This window comes from Sparus aurata, chromosome 8, assembly GCF_900880675.1.
Source record: "Sparus aurata chromosome 8, fSpaAur1.1, whole genome shotgun sequence".
NCBI classification, from domain to species: domain Eukaryota; kingdom Metazoa; phylum Chordata; class Actinopteri; order Spariformes; family Sparidae; genus Sparus; species Sparus aurata.
In genome coordinates, this window is record NC_044194.1 from 32,699,808 (window position 1) to 32,719,983 (window position 20,176).

A 20,176-nucleotide genomic window follows, 5' to 3' on the forward strand; every position below is an offset into this window, starting at 1 on the left:
CACACAACAGAACCTGGGGCCAGGCTCTAAACACTTAATTTGTTGGTCATAGCACATATCTACTGGTTGAGTACTTTAAGTTTCCCTGTAGCCTTGCTCATCTTGTCGTATCCTAGGTGCATCATGAAGGTGGGCAGGGCTTCCTGAGCTTTCTTTCTCACGTCTCCATTTCTGTCCTCCAGACAGGTGTAGAGATGAGGGACACACAGCATCAGATCACCGGGTACTGTTCTCATGTTTGGTAGCTTCTCTGCTAACCAACCTAGCATCTGGTGATGATGCAAAACAGGTATATTTGATCAGCGTCATGTGTACTATGATTTCAGAGGGAACAAAAAATCTGAACTTTCTTCCTGAATAAGCAGGAAGAGGATTTGCATCTGTGTGTACCTCCTGTCGTAGGAAGGGATTCTCTCTCTTCAGCTCCTCTGATAGGTCTTCTCCTTCCAGCCATTCCTTCATCCCAGTCTGCTCCACCCAGGCCTGCAAGGTGGTCATGGCAGCCGTCCTTACATTAGGCTTTGGAAGAACAAAGACACATGTCCATCAATGCCACACGGTATTGATAAACACAAAAACAGTCATCATTTCTAATGAGTCGTCGTCCTAGGTGCCACCCCTGAATGAAACCAGAGTATTTTACCAGTAGTGAGGGGATATCTGATGAACAGTCTCCTTTTTGTGTGTGAAAGGCTAACAGGGGGCAATGTTCAGATCTGATTCCTGTCCATTTGAGAGAACATTCCTCCAGACTTTTCTGTGTAAACACAGGTATCTTACGGCGGGTACAGTGTTTCTAATGCGAGTGTCTGTGTCCAGTACCTTGCTGTCTCCAAGTACAGTGACAATAGAGATTCCTAGTGCTTTAACATGCTGCTTGAGTCCAGGACCCATGGCTGTAGCCAGCTGCTGCAGGATGGTCAGGGTCTGCTGGACCTGCAAACCACAAGAGAACATTAATTTTAAATTTCATTTATAGTTTATAAAATTATATTGTGAAAAGGTTATTCTTTATTCCTTCTCTAGGCTACAAACTTAAAACATCTTGGCACTTATTGGCAATACATAGAACTACTTTTTTTTTAAAGATCACATCACAAAACATCAAATTAATAACTCCTCAATACACAGAGTTGGCCCATTTCGTTGCAACCATGCTACAAAAAAAAAACTCTGCTGACAGTCCTACTGATCTGTCTTTCTAATGTTACATAGAAACTTAAAAGTATATCTAAAATCATTCTAAAAACTAATCTCTGGTCTGAAGTATGAAACAAGCAGAAACTTGTAGCAAAAAATGACCCATAATCCAAATGTAATAATCAAAAGCAATGCCACTCTAGTGACAATCAGATGAAACTACTGACAATATGTTGACTGAAGGCCTACCCTTTCTACATACAATGTCATTTCATGCTAAATCAAGCGTTGCAGAAGTTTGCATTACAGACTTGAGTTACACAGCAGGACAGATGTGCTCTTTAACTAACCAGGATCTTGTTGGAATCCCCAAGTCGTCCTTTCAGGGCCAATGGAAGTTCTCCGCCGATGTTGGCTGTGATGAACTTGGCCTCTGAGATGATCGCAGCAGTCTCATCCAGACCCTCCTTCCTGATCTTCCAGTTCTTGTCCTCAATTTTAGACACCAGATTGGATGTGATCTTGTCACTTAAAAGGGAGGAGGGAAGAAAAACACCAGAGGATGAGGGAGAAAAATCACGTACAATATGAGCAAATAAATATAAACAGTGCTGTCAGAGCCACCTTAGTCTTGGAACAGGACTCTTTTTTGATTTAGACTTGTCTGAAACTATACTTGTCCAGACTGAACAAACCCTTTTAATCCTGCCAATTCCGACATGAATATGATACGACCTTAAAAATGGAATAAAATAAACCTAAATAAAATGGCACTGAATAGAACATAGAAATTTGGCAGTACAGTACATTGTTTGCAACCAAAGCTACATAACAATTCAATGTACAAAGTGTGTTACACACCGTTATCAGCTGGAAACATTTGAGGTTGACTGATTATAGTTATACAAACGGTATTTTAAAGCCAGAAAAAGCAGATAGCTGATTAATCACCAGAGAAACACTGTTTCATTTTGTTTTATTTGTGCAGGTCAACTGAAATGCTGTGTCACACAGTCACTGTCTGGTTACCTGATATCCGTTCTCGGCAGTAGGTCCATGATATCCTGTCCGCCACCATCTTCCTCCTGCTCCTCTCCTTCATCCCCCTCCTCCTCCGCCGCTGTGGCCTTCTTGGTGAATCGCATCGGAGCTGGTGGAGACTGACCCTGCATCTGTAAGGGACACACACACATAAATACACATAAATACACATCTGCTGCTTTGCAAGTTCCATTACCTTGACATGACTCACTGTCAGGATAACCAAGTGTTGAGAGGCCAACAGCTTTCTTGGCCTTTTTGGCTGTTTTCTTTATCAGTATAACATCAAATAAAATCCCTTTTCACTTCCATTACATGGCTTAAGTCCCTACCTTCTCAAACTCAGCATCTATCTGTGAGAGGAGTGCAGGCTTCTCGTCTTCAAAGAACATGCGCAGGGGAGCCCCCATGTATAGGTACATGACTCCCAGCAGGGTGATGGCAGCTGTCCGAACAGCAGGATTGGTCGCTCCCAGAGCAGTCTTCACATTGTTGATGAAACCCTTCACATTGATTCTAGAGAGAGGGGAGGTCAAAGGTCAGTTGGTGCTCCAACAGCTTTTGCCTTCACAACCTGCTTCCTTTTTCCCTTCAAAGTGTAGGGCCCAATAAAATCAGTTTCATTTTTTCCCAAATTCCGTTTTTTCCGTTTTAATTGTTGGGAATTCCGTTTTTTCCATTTTAATTTTTGGGAATCCCGATTTACTCTTATTATACTACCAAAAACAGTGTGTTTTTAATGTAAATGACTAAAATGTACACAGCAGCTACCATTAGCAGCAGCTAGCAGTCACTCTGGTATTATATGCCGACAATATGAATCGGACAGGTGGCTAATTCTCACACATTACACCTTTAATTATGATTTCTCAGGTCTGCTTCTTTGCAAAACAACAGTTCACCTGACACATACAAGTCGTTCGGGAACTGCTCGGCTCTGTACTGAGGGGTTAATGTCAAGTTTCTCAGCTTTTTCGCCGACGAAGACGGAGCCTTGGGCAGCCGCTTCGCCATGATTACATTGTTTTGACGAGGGAGCTCAGTCTGTGGGGAGGGGGGCGGCAGCGACTTGTTGTGCCACCCAGATTTGGTTCCCTCCGTGCAGTTTTCCCCAGACAAACGTTCCTCTTCCACACGAGAACAGCGTTTCAGTGAAATTATGTCAAATTCCGCGATATTCCGCATTAAAAAGTAGATTCCGTTTTAATCGGCCAATTCCGCGATTCCTTGATCGCGGAAATCATAGGGCCCTAAAAGTGTATCATTTTGAAAAAAATGCTTTAATGCATTATTAAAAAAGTATAATAAGGAAAAAGCCTTGACTTTACTACTTCAGTATTTACCCAGCAAAGCCAAACTCCTTCATGGCATTGGCCAGCCAGTTGAGCGTCTCTGCCTGGTTTTTGGGGTTCTTCTGTGCAAATACCATTGACACAACCTGACAAATGAAATACAAATATCTGAAATACAGTATATCCATCATCAACACCCACTCTTTGGGAAATTTCTTTGGGGTAAAAATAGCTTTTCAACTTCTATATCAACAATGTCAAGTAGCTGTCTTCAGGCTAAAGAAATGGGCTAAAAACCTGCTCTGCAGTCCATGGCAGGGAGCAGGCCTCTCCGATAGCGGTCAGTCCTTCTTTGGCGTTTCCACCACACTTGACGTCTCCGACCTTATCCACCAAGCCGTCCAAAACCACTGAGGCCGATGTCTTTGAAAACTGCCCTCTTCTACATATAAGAGCCACGATGTGCAGCTTCATCTGCATCACCTGCACAAAGAAAGACATAACCACAACATTACAATGGATGTGGCTCCTTGCATGACCCAGAGAAGGTTATCATCCGCCATCGTGAAGGCTGTTTCTGAGGAGGAATGTTTGGGACCAGCTATAAGCGAGGGGTTTTATTGGATGAGACATCTGTTTACTTTGTATCCCTTAGTGAGCACAACGTTAGAGAACCAGAGCAAGGCCCAAAGGTTTGTTAAGAAAAAAGAAAAAAGAATTTCAGGTTTGGATCTTGAATCACAAGAAAAAAAAACATTTTCTAAATAAAAATGAGGTTCAATTCAATTTAAATATAATTTTGATTCTGATATTCTTTTGAATACCTTTAACATTTAGCTTAACATTTTATTTTCTCAATCACATGTTTTGGCCTTGATCTGGCTCAATACAACTTCAGCACAGTGTGACAAAGAGTTGGCCGCCAATTAAGCTACGTTCATTTGAAATATCAGCTGCTGTAACAAGACAGTTACCTGGAAGTTGGTCTCCTTCCAGCCTGGTTTTTTGGCCAACATCCTGACTAGGGCCTGGCAGGGCATTACAGCTGTGTCCATGGTCTCAACAGCCTAGAAGCATACATGCAAGCAATCATTAACCTCTCATACATCAAGTCTTTTAATAGCCTCAACAGGGAGCTTTAAGTATCAGTAGGCTTCAATCAAATTGCTAATTTCACAACAAAAACTGTCAATATTTAGTGTTGGGCTGCAATGTACATTCATTTTCCTGAATGATAATTCCATCTATTTTAAATAAGAGAGAAATGCACAATATCAGAATGCTCAGGTGACGGATTCATATTTCTTTTTTTATCCAACCAAAGCAACTGTATAAGAAATCAAATATCTGAATAGTTATCCATCCTAAGGACTTCACCCTAAGAAATTGTTAAAATGTTATGATGTACCCAACAGAAGACATCATAAAATTTGACTATATTGTTTCACCAGTTTCATCTTTTGGTGCCATAATCTACAAAAAAGCAAGTTCTGTATTGTAGACTTATGATGGAGCTCTCAAACAAAGTATATCTATTTGTTTTTGTTTTTTTGTTTTTTTCAAAATGATTGCAGCAGAGGGACAGCTACAATTGCTTTTATGCACACGTCATCATGAGTTCACACCCTGACCAAGGGGAAAAAAAAGGACATTACCCTCTGGAACTCCTCCATACTAGCCAGTCTCTCCTTCCAGTTGGCTGAGTCCAGCTGCTGAATACAGGAGGCAGGAAGTACACCTGCTGCCAGCTCCTCACTCACCTCAGCCTGCGATGACAGGTCACAAATAATCACAAATTATAATGCATGTAAATAATACTTGCATGCGCCATAGTGGTTTGTGAGCAAATTATACTGAATAGTTTCAGTGTGAAGAAAAGTCTCGATTTAGATAAAGGATCTTTTCATAACCAGTATATATAAAGAAGGTTTTTGAACTACTCACATTGGCTGCTGCATCTCCTGTGCGTCGGCGTCATGGCAGGCAAAAAGTGTCGATCCCTGAGTGTGACCTGACAGGCACGCTTGAGGAGCGGTTCACCATTACTCTCCTGCCTGTCAGGTCGCACTCGGGGATCGATACTTTTTGCCTGCCATGACGGCATCGCACAGGAGATGCAGCAGCCAACGTGAGTAGTTCAAAAACCTTCTTTTTCATAAACTCAACACAAACAATGTTCTCAATGCTCGTGTTCATGAGTAGAGACCCTGGTGATGCTACGAGCAAAGTTTCATGTTGTGTCGAGCCTTCTTAGTGTTCTAAAAATAGCGATTTTGATGCTAGCGTGTCATGCCCCTAGCTCTCCCGTTCAAAATTAACGTGCCCAAAACCAAAACTACGGTAAATCTTAAAAGTGCCTCTTTCGTGGGAATTATGCTTTTACACGGAGGTTTGACTCATATTCAATCCCAAATAAAGCCTTGGATGCTTTTTGGCGAGAGTTTCGCTTGAAGACAATACTACATCCCCATTGGTATTATGACAAATCTTTTAACTAAAGATTCAACTCAAGGACATACGTTTGCACACAGACTTACAGACAGTTCACTCTCCGTGATTTCTTTACTGTCCGGGTTCTTCTTGCTTTTTCCACCAGCTGCAGATGTCGGTTTGCCTTTCTTAGATGGACCTGCTGAAGGCTGCACAAAACAGACACAAAACACTTCAAGTACAACTGTGGACAGCTGGTGTCACCAGTCTCCTGAGCCTAGTAAAACTGGGGTACAGCCAGGCAATTAATTAATCAATTACCTATTTTCAATTCAGAATATTTTTTTTTGTATGTGCATTTATCTGAGTATACCTTGCTGGCAGCAGACTGGGTCTTCCTGGGTGGGGCAGAGGATTTGTGTGGTGCTTCAGCAGCAGGAGGAGGAGCTTTAGCTGCTGGCTTCTTGTCCACCCCTTTACCACCACCTTTTTTGCCTCCAGGAAGCTCCACTTTGTCAGCACACTCCTTTATCTATTAGCATAAGACACAGGTCACTAAGTGGTTAGCAAGAAACAATAATAAACATGGGAGCTTTCTGCTGGTTTGAATTAATCCTAGCTAGAGGTCGTTTCCCCCCTTTTATCCTTCTACAGATCCTTACCTTATCCAATTTGAGTTTATCCAAGTCAGCCAGGAAAGGGTTCACAGCCTTCTCTCCCACCACTTTCATGGCTGTTCCCAAAGCTTCAAAGGCAGCATCACGCACCTCTGGAGCAGAGTCGTTTACTTGCTGAGATGGTTAAAGAAAAAAGGGCACAGACACATATTTAAAAGTTAACATTTAAAATAGGAGCCAAGTGTCCTTCCAACTCTTTTTGATGATACGATAAACCACCTGAAATCATATTTTGTTTTCTAATGTTATGGTGTAATATGACAATCATTGGTTTGTAGGGAACAACAATGGGCTAGTATTAGTACATTACCTACTACTAATGACACAGCATTAAAGTACTGATTCTACAATAAGAAACAACTGGTGTGTTCTGATCATGTGCAGTATTAAGGAAGTAAAACTGAGGAAGTTTCCAGCCGGGAGTTTGTACCTTAATGAGAGCAGCACAGAGAGGTTTGAGGACGCTCTTTGGAAGTGTGGCCTGTGTACAGTGTCTGAAGGAGCGAGCCAAAAACAGAGAGGCCTGCTGCTTAATAGAAGGGTTCTTATTGTCCATCACAGCCAGAATGTCCTCCGACAGGTTCTGCAGAGTGGTCTAGAAAAAGACATGATATAATTAAAATATGACAAATATATGACAATCCATCAATCTATCCAACTTATTTAGAACTAGTGCATTGCCCGTAGGAAGCATGTATCCATATAGAAAAGTGGGAGGTTAAGTAGCTTTTTCATGGATGGCCAAATGAGGCTGTGTTTGAAGGTGGGACGTCAGGGATATAATTGGCTGTTTTTGACTACTTTTGATTATACCATTATATTTCACCTTAAAAACTATTTACCTTGCCTTACTTGGTGTAATTATTTTTAGCACAACCTCACATGTGTGACTGTACAGTTATTTTTTCATTTTAAGGTACTATATTAACACTATGGACCTAAAATCACAAAATAACATAAAATCAGAGTAGAAAAAGTTAGTTTTTTTACTGTGAAAACCACAAATATGTTTAATGAACCAATTGCATTAGTTATAATGCAAATATAATGTTTACTAAATTGGTGCATAAGTTTTTGAAATTTACAAAGTTATGTGCAACTATTTACATTTAAATGCAGGCAATGCCTCAGGCTCCTCAGCTCATTCCTGCCTGTTCCACATTCAGCCGTCTCCTCCTTGGTTTGCCTCACAACACGACTCCACTACTCACTAAACACACCACACCAAATACTACATAACACCCTAACTATACACTCCAAACACGCTATATGTCACAAATCTCTCAACTCTCAAAACTCGCTATCTCTGTCGCCGTCTCCAACACATCACTGCTGCTGTCAATCATTCGCCGATGTCCCTCCCACATCTTCCTGTTCCTCAACAACCAAACTTGCTACTTGGACACTTTTGTGACAAAAGCACATTTTTACTGTTTCTTCCTGCACCAGACATAAAGCAAACGTAACGGCAATGTTCGCGAAAAAGCGATGTATAAATCTGCTTGTTTTTTAAGGTATGTCGTGGGCTCGAGCTCTGCAGTGATTGGCTCTGGTGCGCACGTAGCCACGGTGTGCAGTGGTTGGCTCTGGTGCGCACGTGACTGTGGTGGCTCCGGTGGACAATGCTTGCAGAATTTGTAAAGCATTTATGAAATAATTTATTCACGCTATCATTGCAGTCCAAGCAAATGCTTTGTTGCACACCACTGAACCACGCAGCAGCCATGTTGAAAGTCTCAGGTCAGTCTGATCCTGATCCGCAGAGATATTTGAGGAACACACACACACAGACAGACAGAGATTTCTTGCTTTTATAGAGAGATGTCTGCTCAGTGTTTCCCCTACGATGGAGTTTTAGCAGCACAGGTGTCACACACGCGCACATTTTTTTGTACATTTTGTCTCATCATCTGCTCCACTGTCATAAGGGTTGCCTCAGGGTTCCATCCTTGGTCCCATCCTGTTTTCTCTGTATATGCTTCCCCTGGGCCAGACAATATCGCAATTCAGTTTTAGATTTTATTGTTGCGCCGAATACAGGCAGTTGTTTCAGTTTAACCAAATGATTATTCCAACTTAAATGCTTTACAAAACATTTTTTACTGCTCATAACTTGAACTTAACTGTGACAAAACCGAGATAATTTATCAGCCCCAATAATTTCTAACAAAACATTTTTCAGCACATTGGTCCACTTGTCCCCTCGGTCAAACACTTATGACAGTGGTTCTCAATTATTTTTTGTCATTCCCCCCTAGAGGACAGAAATCCCCCCCCCCCCCCCCCCCCGGAATTGAAATACTATTAAGAACCTGATAATATTCATTTATTTATTTACTTATCTGTATAAACCACTGTATGAGTTGCAGCATTCTGCATACAATCACCTGATTATCAAAATGGTTTCATGCTGTCCGCTGCCAGAGTTTTTTGCATAAACCACAAACAGGTCTTTCCCCATTTCCGACCGGGTTCATGGTAAACCCAACGTCTATGTAAGCATCGTCATATTTCCTGCTGCATAGTTCCCGACCGAGAGATTAGCAGAAGAGCTTGTGATGTCTTTTTTTAGAGGTGTCAACACGGAGTGTTTTATTTTGAAAAGTAACCAGATGTTACGTTGTTATTTTGTCGCTTGACTTCCTGTCTGCTCGGTGAAAAATTCAGCTGAATTGCTGCGTCGTGCTCCGGCATCCGCCAGACATATAGTAGTCCTGCGTAGCTGTTCTGGAGGGCTCTGGACGGAACAGACACACAGCGCAGCGGACCTGCTGGAAGTTACCACACAGACTAAAGTGAAAGTGAAACCTATCAGCTCCGCTGGCGTGATGGAGACGAAATGCAGCGGACACGTATCCAGTGGAAATAGACCTTCGCGTCCTCCCCTGCCTCTCACGCCCCCCCCTGACACCTCACCATTTGAGAACCACTGACTTATGATAACCATTTAATATCGATATATTGCCCAGCCCTACAACTGAATAATGCTTTTAAGAGAAAATCTAATAAGACTTTAGTAAGAAGTAGTCAATTTTATTATCATAGCACCAATTCAAAAACAATTATCCCAAGACGCTTTGTAAATCAAAGAGTATGGTCTGGATCAGCTCTAACTCAAGAGAGCCATGAGCAAACACACGGCACCAGTGCTAAAAGCTGGCCTTTTAACAGCCCAATGGTTGCTGGCACTGCAATTAATGATTACTTTACTTACGAATTAGTCTGCACTTATTTTCTCCGTTCTATCTCAAATGGCCTGATTGATATTCAAATATACTTCCAGAAGAACCCACAAAGTGAAGGGGTGGAGACTGGAGAACATTATCACAGACTTTGTCAGTGGCTACTTTTTACATTAATGCGCATGACATTTCATTGCTCAACACTAAATATTTAATAGAATTACAAAGACTATACTTACAGTGAGGAAGATGGCATCAATAGCCTCCTGCAGGGCCTGGACAACCTGAGGCTTCTTCTCCTTAAACTTCTCCAGAATAGTTGGAACTACCTACATACACAAAGAGCTCAAGTTTAGTGATGATGAGAGATTTAAAAAAAAAAGATTAAATAACGACACCTTTTTATCTTACAAAAAGGTCAGAGCAATGCCTTTTTCTCATTCAAATCAGCTGAGGCAACTCATCAACCTTTCTTTTTTTTATATCTGCTGTGATGATGAATGCACTGTTTTTTTTTTTGTTTTTTTTTAATCAAATGATCCCAAGACCTGTCTTCAATGTGGTATCAAGTTCAAGCACTAAAGTAATGACCACAACCATCCTGCCCCCATGAATACAAAACCAACTGTTTGGCTTTGTCATCCTCCCTTTTTTCTAGTTCTGAAGGTTGGCAAGTTTGCCAAAGTGGGGTGTCTGAATAATATATTTCTTAGAGAGGACTGTCAGACTATTTGTTTCCTGCATTTAAGTGATTTTTAGGCTGCTTTTAGGACCGAACACAACCATGTAGTCCGGCATTGTTGTTGTTGTTATTATGAGACGTCGCATGGTTAAGAGGTGGACGGCTAGAGGTCAAGGGGTGGGGCAATGGTGTCATAGATACTCAAAGTATGTGGATTCGCCGTCCACACGAGAGCGCAAGGGCAGTGTTTTCTGATTTTTCCACCCTGAGACCAGGTTTCAAAAAAGTGCGTTTACAGGATCCATATGGACGATCGGCCAAAACAATGCAAAACATGTGCATTTACACACAGAAGCGTTTCCATGTGGATGACCCCTTAAAGAATTAATACAAAAAACGATAACAGATTCTCTTTTCTTAAAACTTTCTGTAAAAAACAGGTATTCTAAATATATCTGAAATTTTCTTGAGTATTTTTTCTCCTGTCTATTTTAATCACCCTTTCACTAACTGAGGAGGATGAGACGCAACATTATAGTAGCCTACATGCTGTACAGTGCCAAAAACACAGTCTGAGAGCTAAAAGGGGAAAAAGATTGAGACAATTTGTCATAAATCAGGAGAACTGCAGGAGAATTGTGACCCTGAAAGGAAACTGGAAGAGGTGAATATAAAACAGAGACTCCCAAGGAAAATCAGAAGAGTTGATGTATAGATTTCTGTGCTTCTTACACATGCCATTTCAAAAACACATAACAAAATTTTTTTTGCAAAATAAAAAGAGATTCCTTGGACTTACTTGTCCTGCATACGTTCCAAACTTCTTCCTGAGACCGGTGGCCAGCCCAGCCAGACATTTAGCTGCCACTGACACCAACATCACATTGGCATCTTTCCCCACAACCTGGAACAGAAAAGTAGTTAAGGTACTGCGTCGAGTCATTAGTCTTATTGGGCTGAATTTTATTTATAATGAGGAGTTTCAATGAACCATCTTATATGTCCCTGATTAGTTCCTTATAAACTACTTCCAGATAAGACTGTCTAAACGAAAATTTGCAAAGTAACCTTTTTCAGTGCTCTGACAAGGTCACCGTAGTCTCCATTCTCTAGTTTGGGATTCTTGGTCAGTGCCTCTACAGCCTCCAGAGCTTCTTTCCGCTCCTGCCACTTTTTAGCTTCCTGCAGAAAGAAAGAGAATCGTCACATTAGGGCTGTTAGATTATGTTAAAAAATCATAATCAGGATTATTTTGGTCACTACTGAAATCAAGATTATTTGAACAAGTTTTTTGAGTTTGGAAACATGATGCATTTATTCAGCATTTCTCTCAAAAAAACAAGGGGCTGAATTGAGCATATGCATCCCTTTCAGAAAATCTCTAGGCCTACTGTGCAACAAAAAATGCTCAAAAATCGCTTTAACTCGATTACATTAGTTTGGAGATTGTTTGACCCAAAAATCGAAATCACAAAAATGTGATTACACAGGCCTACATCACATACTGCAACATTTAGGTTGCTTTTACACTGAAAACTTTACCAGAACTAAAATACTTCACAACTATAATGTTCTAATGAAGAGTGTTAGAAACCAATCCAAAGACATGAAGTGTGCCGAGAATTCTACACAGTTAGATGATCTTACTATTTTCTCATAGAAGTCTTTGGGCATCTTGGACAGAATCTCCACAGCTTCAAGCAGTTCATAAGCATCCACTGCTGCCACTGTATCAGTCTCATCCTCTCCTGAAAAACAAACATAAAGAGGGATGGCACTGGACCATGACTCTACAACTCCATGTCATTGCATCCATGATTTGTTGGCATTTTGCACTGTAGTTAAACCTACCATCAGACTGTTCTCCTCCTATGGCTTGTTGCTGTTCAAACTTTGCCTTCAGGTCCTGCTGTGAGCGCAGGAACCGGGTTTGCTTGGGAGGAGACGAAGGCAGCTTCACCCACTCCTCTTCTAGCTCCTTCAGCTAGTCAGACAGCACAAACAGTATCATTTTCATGTTCTGCTTTCAGAATCAAGTTGCACTAACTAATGTCTGAGTATGTGAAATGATGAGTATGCCCCACCTGTACAGAGTTAATGTTTTGCAGTGGAGGTCTCAGAGCATCTCTGATCCATTTGTAGATCTCAACAGCAAGAAGCTTAGCTTCGTCTCTCACCGCCTTCTCTCTGGACTCAAACTGTTTGGATAAAATCTTCACTACAGGCTTCAACGTCACGATCTTAGATCCAAACTCACTATGGAATGTTAATGACAGATCAAGAGGTGAGAAAGTTAGCATCATGGACAGGAAACACATATTGGTATCAGCACAACTGTTGGACAATACTGTAAAAACGGTGCCATTACATTCAAGGACAGAAGCATTACTAATGCACATATATTACACACATTAAATATTATTTTCCATTACAACAAAGAATTTAGAAAGGAAAATCCTATGGCTGAAAATTTTTTGGAGAAAATCAAAGTACAACATCTTGATTTAGTTAGGGAATAACTCAAGCTCGTGCCTTTTTGCTTATTAAATCCAGGTAGTGTCTTTTTTTTTGTTGGCCATAAAGTGCATTTCATCCAAATGTTTCTGAGCATGACCAATGTATCGTTCAGGCAATATCGGCCTATCACAGTTGATCGGTTTCGGAGTACTTGTTGTCCCAGTTGCCCTTTTCTTTTTTTGAACAGATTATTCAGGAAAAGATGCTTGGGGTAATTTGCAATTATTGTGAAGTTAAGTGTTTTAGTGCAATGATGTCATTTTGGACATGGGAATTTGTCACATATCCTGCCTTCATTACATACATATCTTTTTCACAAATGTTTAATAACCAAATTTAAGGCGTTAAATGTGGTTTATCCATGGTTTCTTACTTTTAGAGAGAGCAGCACTGACCTGAGAGCCTTCCTGAGTGCCTCGATGCAGGCAACCACTATCTTGGGGTTCTTGTTGTCCAGTCCTTTAAGGAGCTCGTCTTGAACCACCTCAGCTTTCTCGATCTCGATGTACATCAGACAGATGTCTGTACCCAGCTCCTTGGCTCGGGCCTTTGGCTGGTTGAAAACTTTGGTCACCACGCCAGACACCACCTCACCTGTCGTCCTGGAGACAAGGGCAAATGTACAAACACAGCCAGTCACAACACACCATACATACAGTCTTATGAACAATGTGAGCTTCTTAAAGGGTCACTATACCGAGGCATGTCTGGATTTAATCTGGCATCCGAGTTTAGTTCACAATACTGAAAACAACAGTTAACCAGATAAGTTAAAGAGTAATACAGTTCAGATTTAAAGTCTATCCACATGAAACGGTAACTGACTTTGACAACACAAGAAGAAACAAAACCTAATTGCGTTTGAGCAAGAGAGGTCATCAAAGGATGGGGATATTAACGTTACATTATTCATGAGGGCTGGATCGACGTCACAGTGTTGTGGACAATTACATAAGCTGGCGATCAGACCAGCAGCATGTAGTGCAGGGGTTCTGAAACTCATTATTTAAAGGCCCGCCTCAGATTTTCATTTGGGGGGGGGGGGGGGGGGGGCAGGGATCCTGAATGTTTGGTGATAACAAAACAACATTATCAATTAATTAATGTCACATATTTTTACATCTCACGTCTTTGTCTTAATTATTTTAAAATGCTACAGTAAAAAACTTTAACATCACAGGCTACTTGGGGACCTGCTGGACAAGAATAAAATAATATTTAACAATTTGATGAGATTTTTTTGATAGAATGTTCAAAATCAAAACAGAAATGTATAGGATATTATCAGTATTATCATACATGCAAAGTTTGGTGCAAATTAGTCAAATCATCTAGGAGGAGTTCGAAAAAGTACGTTTTTCATTTGTCGCGATTTTGCAAATGGAAAGTTACTGTAAAAGTGGGCGTGGCCTACACCAAACAATTCAGCTGAATGCAGGGAACACATAGGGATGACGGTTATTAATGTGCAACATATCAAGTGGGAGTTATGGGCGAAAAAGGCTTTTGCATTGAAAATAGCACCACCTGCTGGTCATTTTTGGTGTGTGAGTCACAGGGGCCATTCTATAGCACCTCTATGAATTTCATTTCCATAAGTGTTATGGTGTGGGCACAGGGCCAAATATACAATTAAACTGACACCAGAGCGCCACCTAGTACATCAATTTAAAGAGCGCCACCTTGTGGTCATCGCCAAAAATTTTGCACAGGGCCTCAGGGGCTCATGGGGAAGTAGTATCCTGAGTTTCATGTCATTAGACCACACCAATGTGGAAATATCCAACACTTACAGTTTTTAACCAAATCTGCAGGAAGTTGTTATTTAATAGCTTTAAAGTTCTTTGATTTAATTAAAATCCTCTGATAACTTTTTGTCAGGAGGGTCCACAGATGCTGTGTGCCAAGTTTCGTGCAAACCGGTGAAATCGCCTGGGAGGAGTTCGAAAAAGTAGGTTTTTGACATTTTGCGACGTAGCGAAAAAAAACGCTAGGCGGAAATGAGCGTGATTCAGCACAATTCACTGAACGCGGGGATATAAGGTTTTTGAATGTGCGCCAAAGTATGTGGGAGTTATTAGCCAAAACACGCTTTCCTTAATAACAGCGCCACCTAGTGGTGGAAATTCAGGACGACAAGAGATCATAACATTTTTCGCCAGGTCTGACTTATATTTCAAGTTTGGTGAGTTTTGGGGTATGTTCAGGCAGTGAAAAATGCGATCATTTCGTCCGAAAAAAAAATATATATATATATATATATAGAAACATTTCAATTACAATAGGGTCCTTGGAGGTTCCCTGCTCGGGCCCCAATTAAAACTGCGAGCAGTGATCAACGGGCCCTCGCAGTCCGCGCGTGTCGGGGCATGTTGCCTTCGACGCACGCCGCCGTCAGGCTTACCCGCACAAAACCTTCCCTTTCAGTTTTTCATGTGATTTGGTGGGCTGTTTTTCCTATGATTTGGTGGGCTGTTCCTCCTGTCGGTATTAAAGAATGTCTGAAAAGGCTGAAAAGCTGAATGCAATACATTATTAGCATTGGAATACGCAGTACAATGTCCAACATAACATTAGCATAGGCAAAGCATGCCAAACAGCATGATGGCTTGACATACTGACTGTTAACCACAGCTGTGTTTTGTGTTATTTAAAGATCCCATATCATAAAAAACAAGTTTTCTCTGCTCTCAATATATACAAGCTGGTCCTCCCTGAGCCTGCCAACTCCCAGAATGAGGAAATCCAGTGATTCCTGCATGGCCTCTGCAGCCCACTAACTGGTAACAAGGCGCTCCTACAGGCTGTTCAGATTCTGCTGCTTTCGTTATGTAACGGAAGGAGTCATTATCATAGGCCAGCCTCCTCTGCGCGGTGATAGGAGATATCAGAGAGGGGCGACTTCATCCCCGCGGTGAAGTTTGGTGTGTCCAGCGGAGAGACAGCAGTGTTTCACAACGTCCTCACTCAGAGCTAGACACGCAATTGCTCTGTTGTTGGTTGTAATAATCAACATAAGTGCCTATATTCTGTCCCAGCTACAGAACAACAGAAGAGACCGTGGCTGTGTTTCCTTTTTAATGACAACGTGCCGGCTGCGGTTCGTGTTAGCTTGTATGTGTGTGCTAACCACTTTACATCGGACTGCTTCAGTAACGAGTGTCAGTACAACACCGTCTTTGCCTCGACACTGATCCTCATAAAAGGATCAGTCTCAACCATACCGGACGCAGCAACTGCACCCGAGCCACCTTTAATTGTCGCCGCGATTTGATAGTATTTACAGTTGCCGACGAGTATGGTGAAGTCAGCTGGAAACTGGCTAACTAGTTAGCTCCACTTCGGTCCACTATACAATGGCGTTTGAAGAGAGTGTGATGTTAATGATATTACGATGGAGCTTGGTTGTCACAGTAGAAAGTCTGGAAACATGTGCAGAGTGGAGACAGAAACTATGCGAACAGTGTCCAAGAGTTTGGAGACTGTGTTTGAGACAAACACAGCTTTCGCTAGCTGTTAGCCATAAGCTACACGATATTAACTGTGATACAAACAAACTAACATTATTTAGCCACACTAACCATTCTGAAACGTCCTGCTGCAGACGCAGAGTCTGTACTTCTTCAGAAGCCTCTCCTTCTGGGTCCGATTCTGGGTCAAACTGGTTCGGTTGAACGGAAAAATCTCTGCGAGCCATAGTGTTACATCCACCGCAAACATTAGCGCATGCTACCGTTAGCATAAGGGGCATCCTCTCCCTGAGAGTGACGTAGCAGGCAAAGCTCCCCAAGTACGCGTTGACAGACGGAGCTCATTAGCATAAAAGGTGCAGGCATGGAAACAGTGTGCTCTGAATACAGCTCAGCAGAGCGACTTTTAGACAGCTGGAATGCAGGACCACGGATGTGTTTGGAGTAACACATATCGAATACAGAGTTGTTGGACCTCTGACAGCTGTGTGAAATTGACGAAAAACAGTATAATATGGGACTTTTAACCAAAGAAATCCCTCAGTTGTTTAAAATGGCAGTGGAAGCCAATCTGTTCATCATGGAAAAGTTGGTCAGAATCATAGCTACACACATCTTGTTTTGTGCCACACTGACAGGGCAGACAACACAAAAATGGCATTCTTAGCAAATTGGCTTGATTGAAAATTGTGTGCTGTGGCTTACTACCACTGACTTATCCATTATGTGGCTCTAAACATTAACCTTCAATTATTCCATGTTGTAATGTGCAATTTAGACAAAACTACCTGCAAATGACATGTACATTTGACTATGTTTGTCATCAATGCGCATAAATGAGTGAAAAGTACTGCTTCACTTGCCTTCTTTCAAAAATGTATTTATGGCTGTCTATCAATGTCAAGCTTTCGATCTAATTTCTGCTTTGTTAGCTAGTTTTTATTCCATAAAGTGCGTGCAGACACATTTTGAAGTTTCAATAAAATCTGATAAATATGAGGCTGACTTCCTGCAATGGAGCGGAATTATCTAGAGGTTATCCAGAGGTTGCTAAGCACAAAGGATACCTGTGACTTGAAAGACAACAATGCCATCTAGTGGCAACTTGTGTCACTCACAGCATGTAGGAGCCCACATTGAATGAGATAAAACTTAATTTATGTTTCCAGTGGGTGGCGCTATGGATATGACACAGTATTGATGCACAGATCTATTCATGGGGGCTCCCTCTATATTCCCTCTAGATTTGGCCGAGATAGGAAATAGTATGAAGGAGTTATCAGGACTTGATGCTTCATGACGAAGGATGTTAATGGTGGGCACCGCCCCGGCCAGCAGGTATGACGTAGGATAAAGATTTTCCTAGCGTGTCTTTGGCATGGTCTGAGGAGTATACTTACTGACTGTAAAGTCTGTGGTGTCCAATCTGTAGGAGGAAGACGTGAAAGTATGATGTATGGCAATATTTCATAAGGCCACCAAATTCAAAATGGCCAACTTTGAATGAATGTCTGGATGTGTTCAGGGCATGACTGTCTACATTTATAAGGAATTTTGTGGATATAGGGCATTGCATGCGGGAGTTATAAGGAATTGATGCTTGACCGCAAAGGGGAAAAATGGTGTCCGCCGTCACGCCCACCAGGTTTGACACAGCTGAATGATTTCCACAACTTTTGTTCTTCAAGGCATGAAGAAGATAATTGAGTTAATGTGAAGACTGTGGTGTTTAAGCTCTAGCACAAGATAATTTTCAAAGTAGGCATGAATTTCTCAAAAATGCCGCCACACATCAAAATAACTGACTTCCTGTTGGACTAAGAGTAAGCATCCAAATGGGTTTTTTGTGCGTCTGGTCATGATGAATATTCGTACCAATTTTCATCCTTCTATGTACAAGTAGGAGGCAGGGCATCACAATAGGGGGCGCTACAGAGCCCGCAGGTCACGGCCACGCCCCATGACAACACAGATCTCATCAGGGCGACTCCCTCTGCATTTTTGAGAGATTTGGCCGAGATAGGACATTGTATGAAGACGTTACGAGGACACGATGCTTTACGGCGAAGGATTTGAATTGACCGCTCCACTGCGGCCAGCAGGTATGACGTAGGATAAAGATTTCCATAACTTTTCATCTTCAAGGTCAGAGGATGCTACTGAGTGACTTTGAAGTCGGTGGTGTTACATCTCTACAGTAGGAGGAGATAATTTAAGTACAAAGACTGGCAATATTTCAAAATGGCGGCCAAAAGCAAAATGGCAGACTAAGTATTGATGCGGAGATTTGTTCGGGGACAAAGCCTCTACAGTTACAAGCAGTTTGGTGTGGATAGGAAATTGTATGTTGAAGTTATAAAGCCTCGATGCTTGACGGCGTGAGGAAAAAATGGTTTCCATCGCCCCGCCCACTAATGTATGTTGCAGCTGAAAGATTTTAATAACTTTGGTTCTCCAAGGCATGAAGAAAATTACTGAGTTAATTTGAAGAATGTGGCGTTTAAGCTCTAGGACAAGATAATTTTCAAAGTAGGCATGAATTGGACAAAAATGCCGCCACACATCTAAATGACTGACTTCCTGTTGGACTGACACTAGGGGTCCAAATAGGTTTTTTGTGCGTCTGGTCCTGAGGAATCTGCGTACCACATTTCGTTCTTCTAGGCACTTGCAGGACGAAGGGATAAACATTAGGGGGCGCTACAGAGCCCGCAGGTCACGGCCTCGCCCTACGGCATTAAATTATCAAATTTTTCACTAGATGTGACGTATATTCCAAATTTGGTGAGTTTTTGGGTATGTCCAGGCCTCCAAAATTGCCGTTAAAGTGGTACAGGAAAAATAATAACGAAGAATAATTCTTCCAATTAAAACTGCAAGCAGTGATGAACGGGCCCTCGCAGTCCGCGCGCACGTCGGGGCGTGCCGCCGTGGAAACGCGCCGCGGCTTAAGCCCCGTTGGTCGATCGTTGTTCACAGAGGCGGCAACCGCCTGCGTTTGGGACGGTGCACGAGGGGGTGAATATCAGCCTCTTCTCCCAACGTGTGTTTGTAACGCGGTGGGTTGCCCCTGCCAGTATCAAGCGCTTTAAGGTGAAGTCAGAACAACTTCCTGCAATCCACAGAAATCCAAAGGGACTGCAGGTGAATGATTTCTAAAAGAGTTAGTAATCAGGTACGTTTTGACAATCGATTCTGCACCGTTACGTTGTGTGAAGTGTTACGGCCTTCTCTTTGCCTTTGTCTGGAACTCAGGCATGGACACCTGTGTTTTTGCAGGGAATAGATTGAAAGTGGGACAGAGAGGGGGGGTTGTGGCTTGCATTAAACTTCCTCCGCCCTAAATTCGAACCCGGGTCCACTGCGTATGTGGCATGCACGCCAACCACTCGAATACCGGCGCAGATAAGACACTGCCTTCTGTTGTCACCGTGAAGGCAGGAAGGCAGCGCATCATAGGGGAGGATGGAAGTGGAATGCCACAGATTTAGATAGGTAGTGGAGTGCAGCCAGATGTGATTCTTCCTGCTGAAAAGGGACAGCGGTCAAGTGACCAGGTTTGACGAGCGTCCTGCAGTAGCGGTGTTTAACCAAAGAACCCACTCAGTTGTTTCATATCGCAGTGGAATCCACTTCGTTCATCGCGGAAGAGTTGGGCAGAATCACAACTACACACATCTTGTTGTGTGCCACCTTGACAGGGCAGACACAACACGCAAATGGCATTCTTAGCAAACTGGCTTAT

General features: G+C 42.1%; 1 protein-coding gene across 3 annotated transcripts in view; it reads right to left on the bottom strand.

The window, feature by feature from the left end:
• The window catches only part of ckap5 (cytoskeleton associated protein 5), an 83,812-nt gene that overhangs the window by 42,003 nt on the left and 21,633 nt on the right, over positions 1-20,176 (bottom strand). For all 3 annotated transcript variants that reach the window (XM_030426950.1, XM_030426949.1, XM_030426948.1), the window contains exons 4-24: positions 13,357-13,563; positions 12,529-12,700; positions 12,296-12,428; positions 12,092-12,192; positions 11,513-11,626; positions 11,244-11,348; positions 10,002-10,091; positions 7,011-7,175; positions 6,566-6,694; positions 6,277-6,435; positions 6,011-6,112; positions 5,129-5,239; positions 4,448-4,540; positions 3,771-3,956; positions 3,525-3,619; positions 2,514-2,697; positions 2,170-2,312; positions 1,491-1,668; positions 823-936; positions 391-519; positions 75-269 (exon numbers count right to left, since the gene is read on the bottom strand). In XM_030426950.1, coding sequence (XP_030282810.1) covers positions 75-269; positions 391-519; positions 823-936; positions 1,491-1,668; positions 2,170-2,312; positions 2,514-2,697; positions 3,525-3,619; positions 3,771-3,956; positions 4,448-4,540; positions 5,129-5,239; positions 6,011-6,112; positions 6,277-6,435; positions 6,566-6,694; positions 7,011-7,175; positions 10,002-10,091; positions 11,244-11,348; positions 11,513-11,626; positions 12,092-12,192; positions 12,296-12,428; positions 12,529-12,700; positions 13,357-13,563 — 2,905 coding nt within the window. The remainder of the gene's footprint in view (positions 1-74; positions 270-390; positions 520-822; positions 937-1,490; positions 1,669-2,169; positions 2,313-2,513; positions 2,698-3,524; positions 3,620-3,770; positions 3,957-4,447; positions 4,541-5,128; positions 5,240-6,010; positions 6,113-6,276; positions 6,436-6,565; positions 6,695-7,010; positions 7,176-10,001; positions 10,092-11,243; positions 11,349-11,512; positions 11,627-12,091; positions 12,193-12,295; positions 12,429-12,528; positions 12,701-13,356; positions 13,564-20,176) is intronic.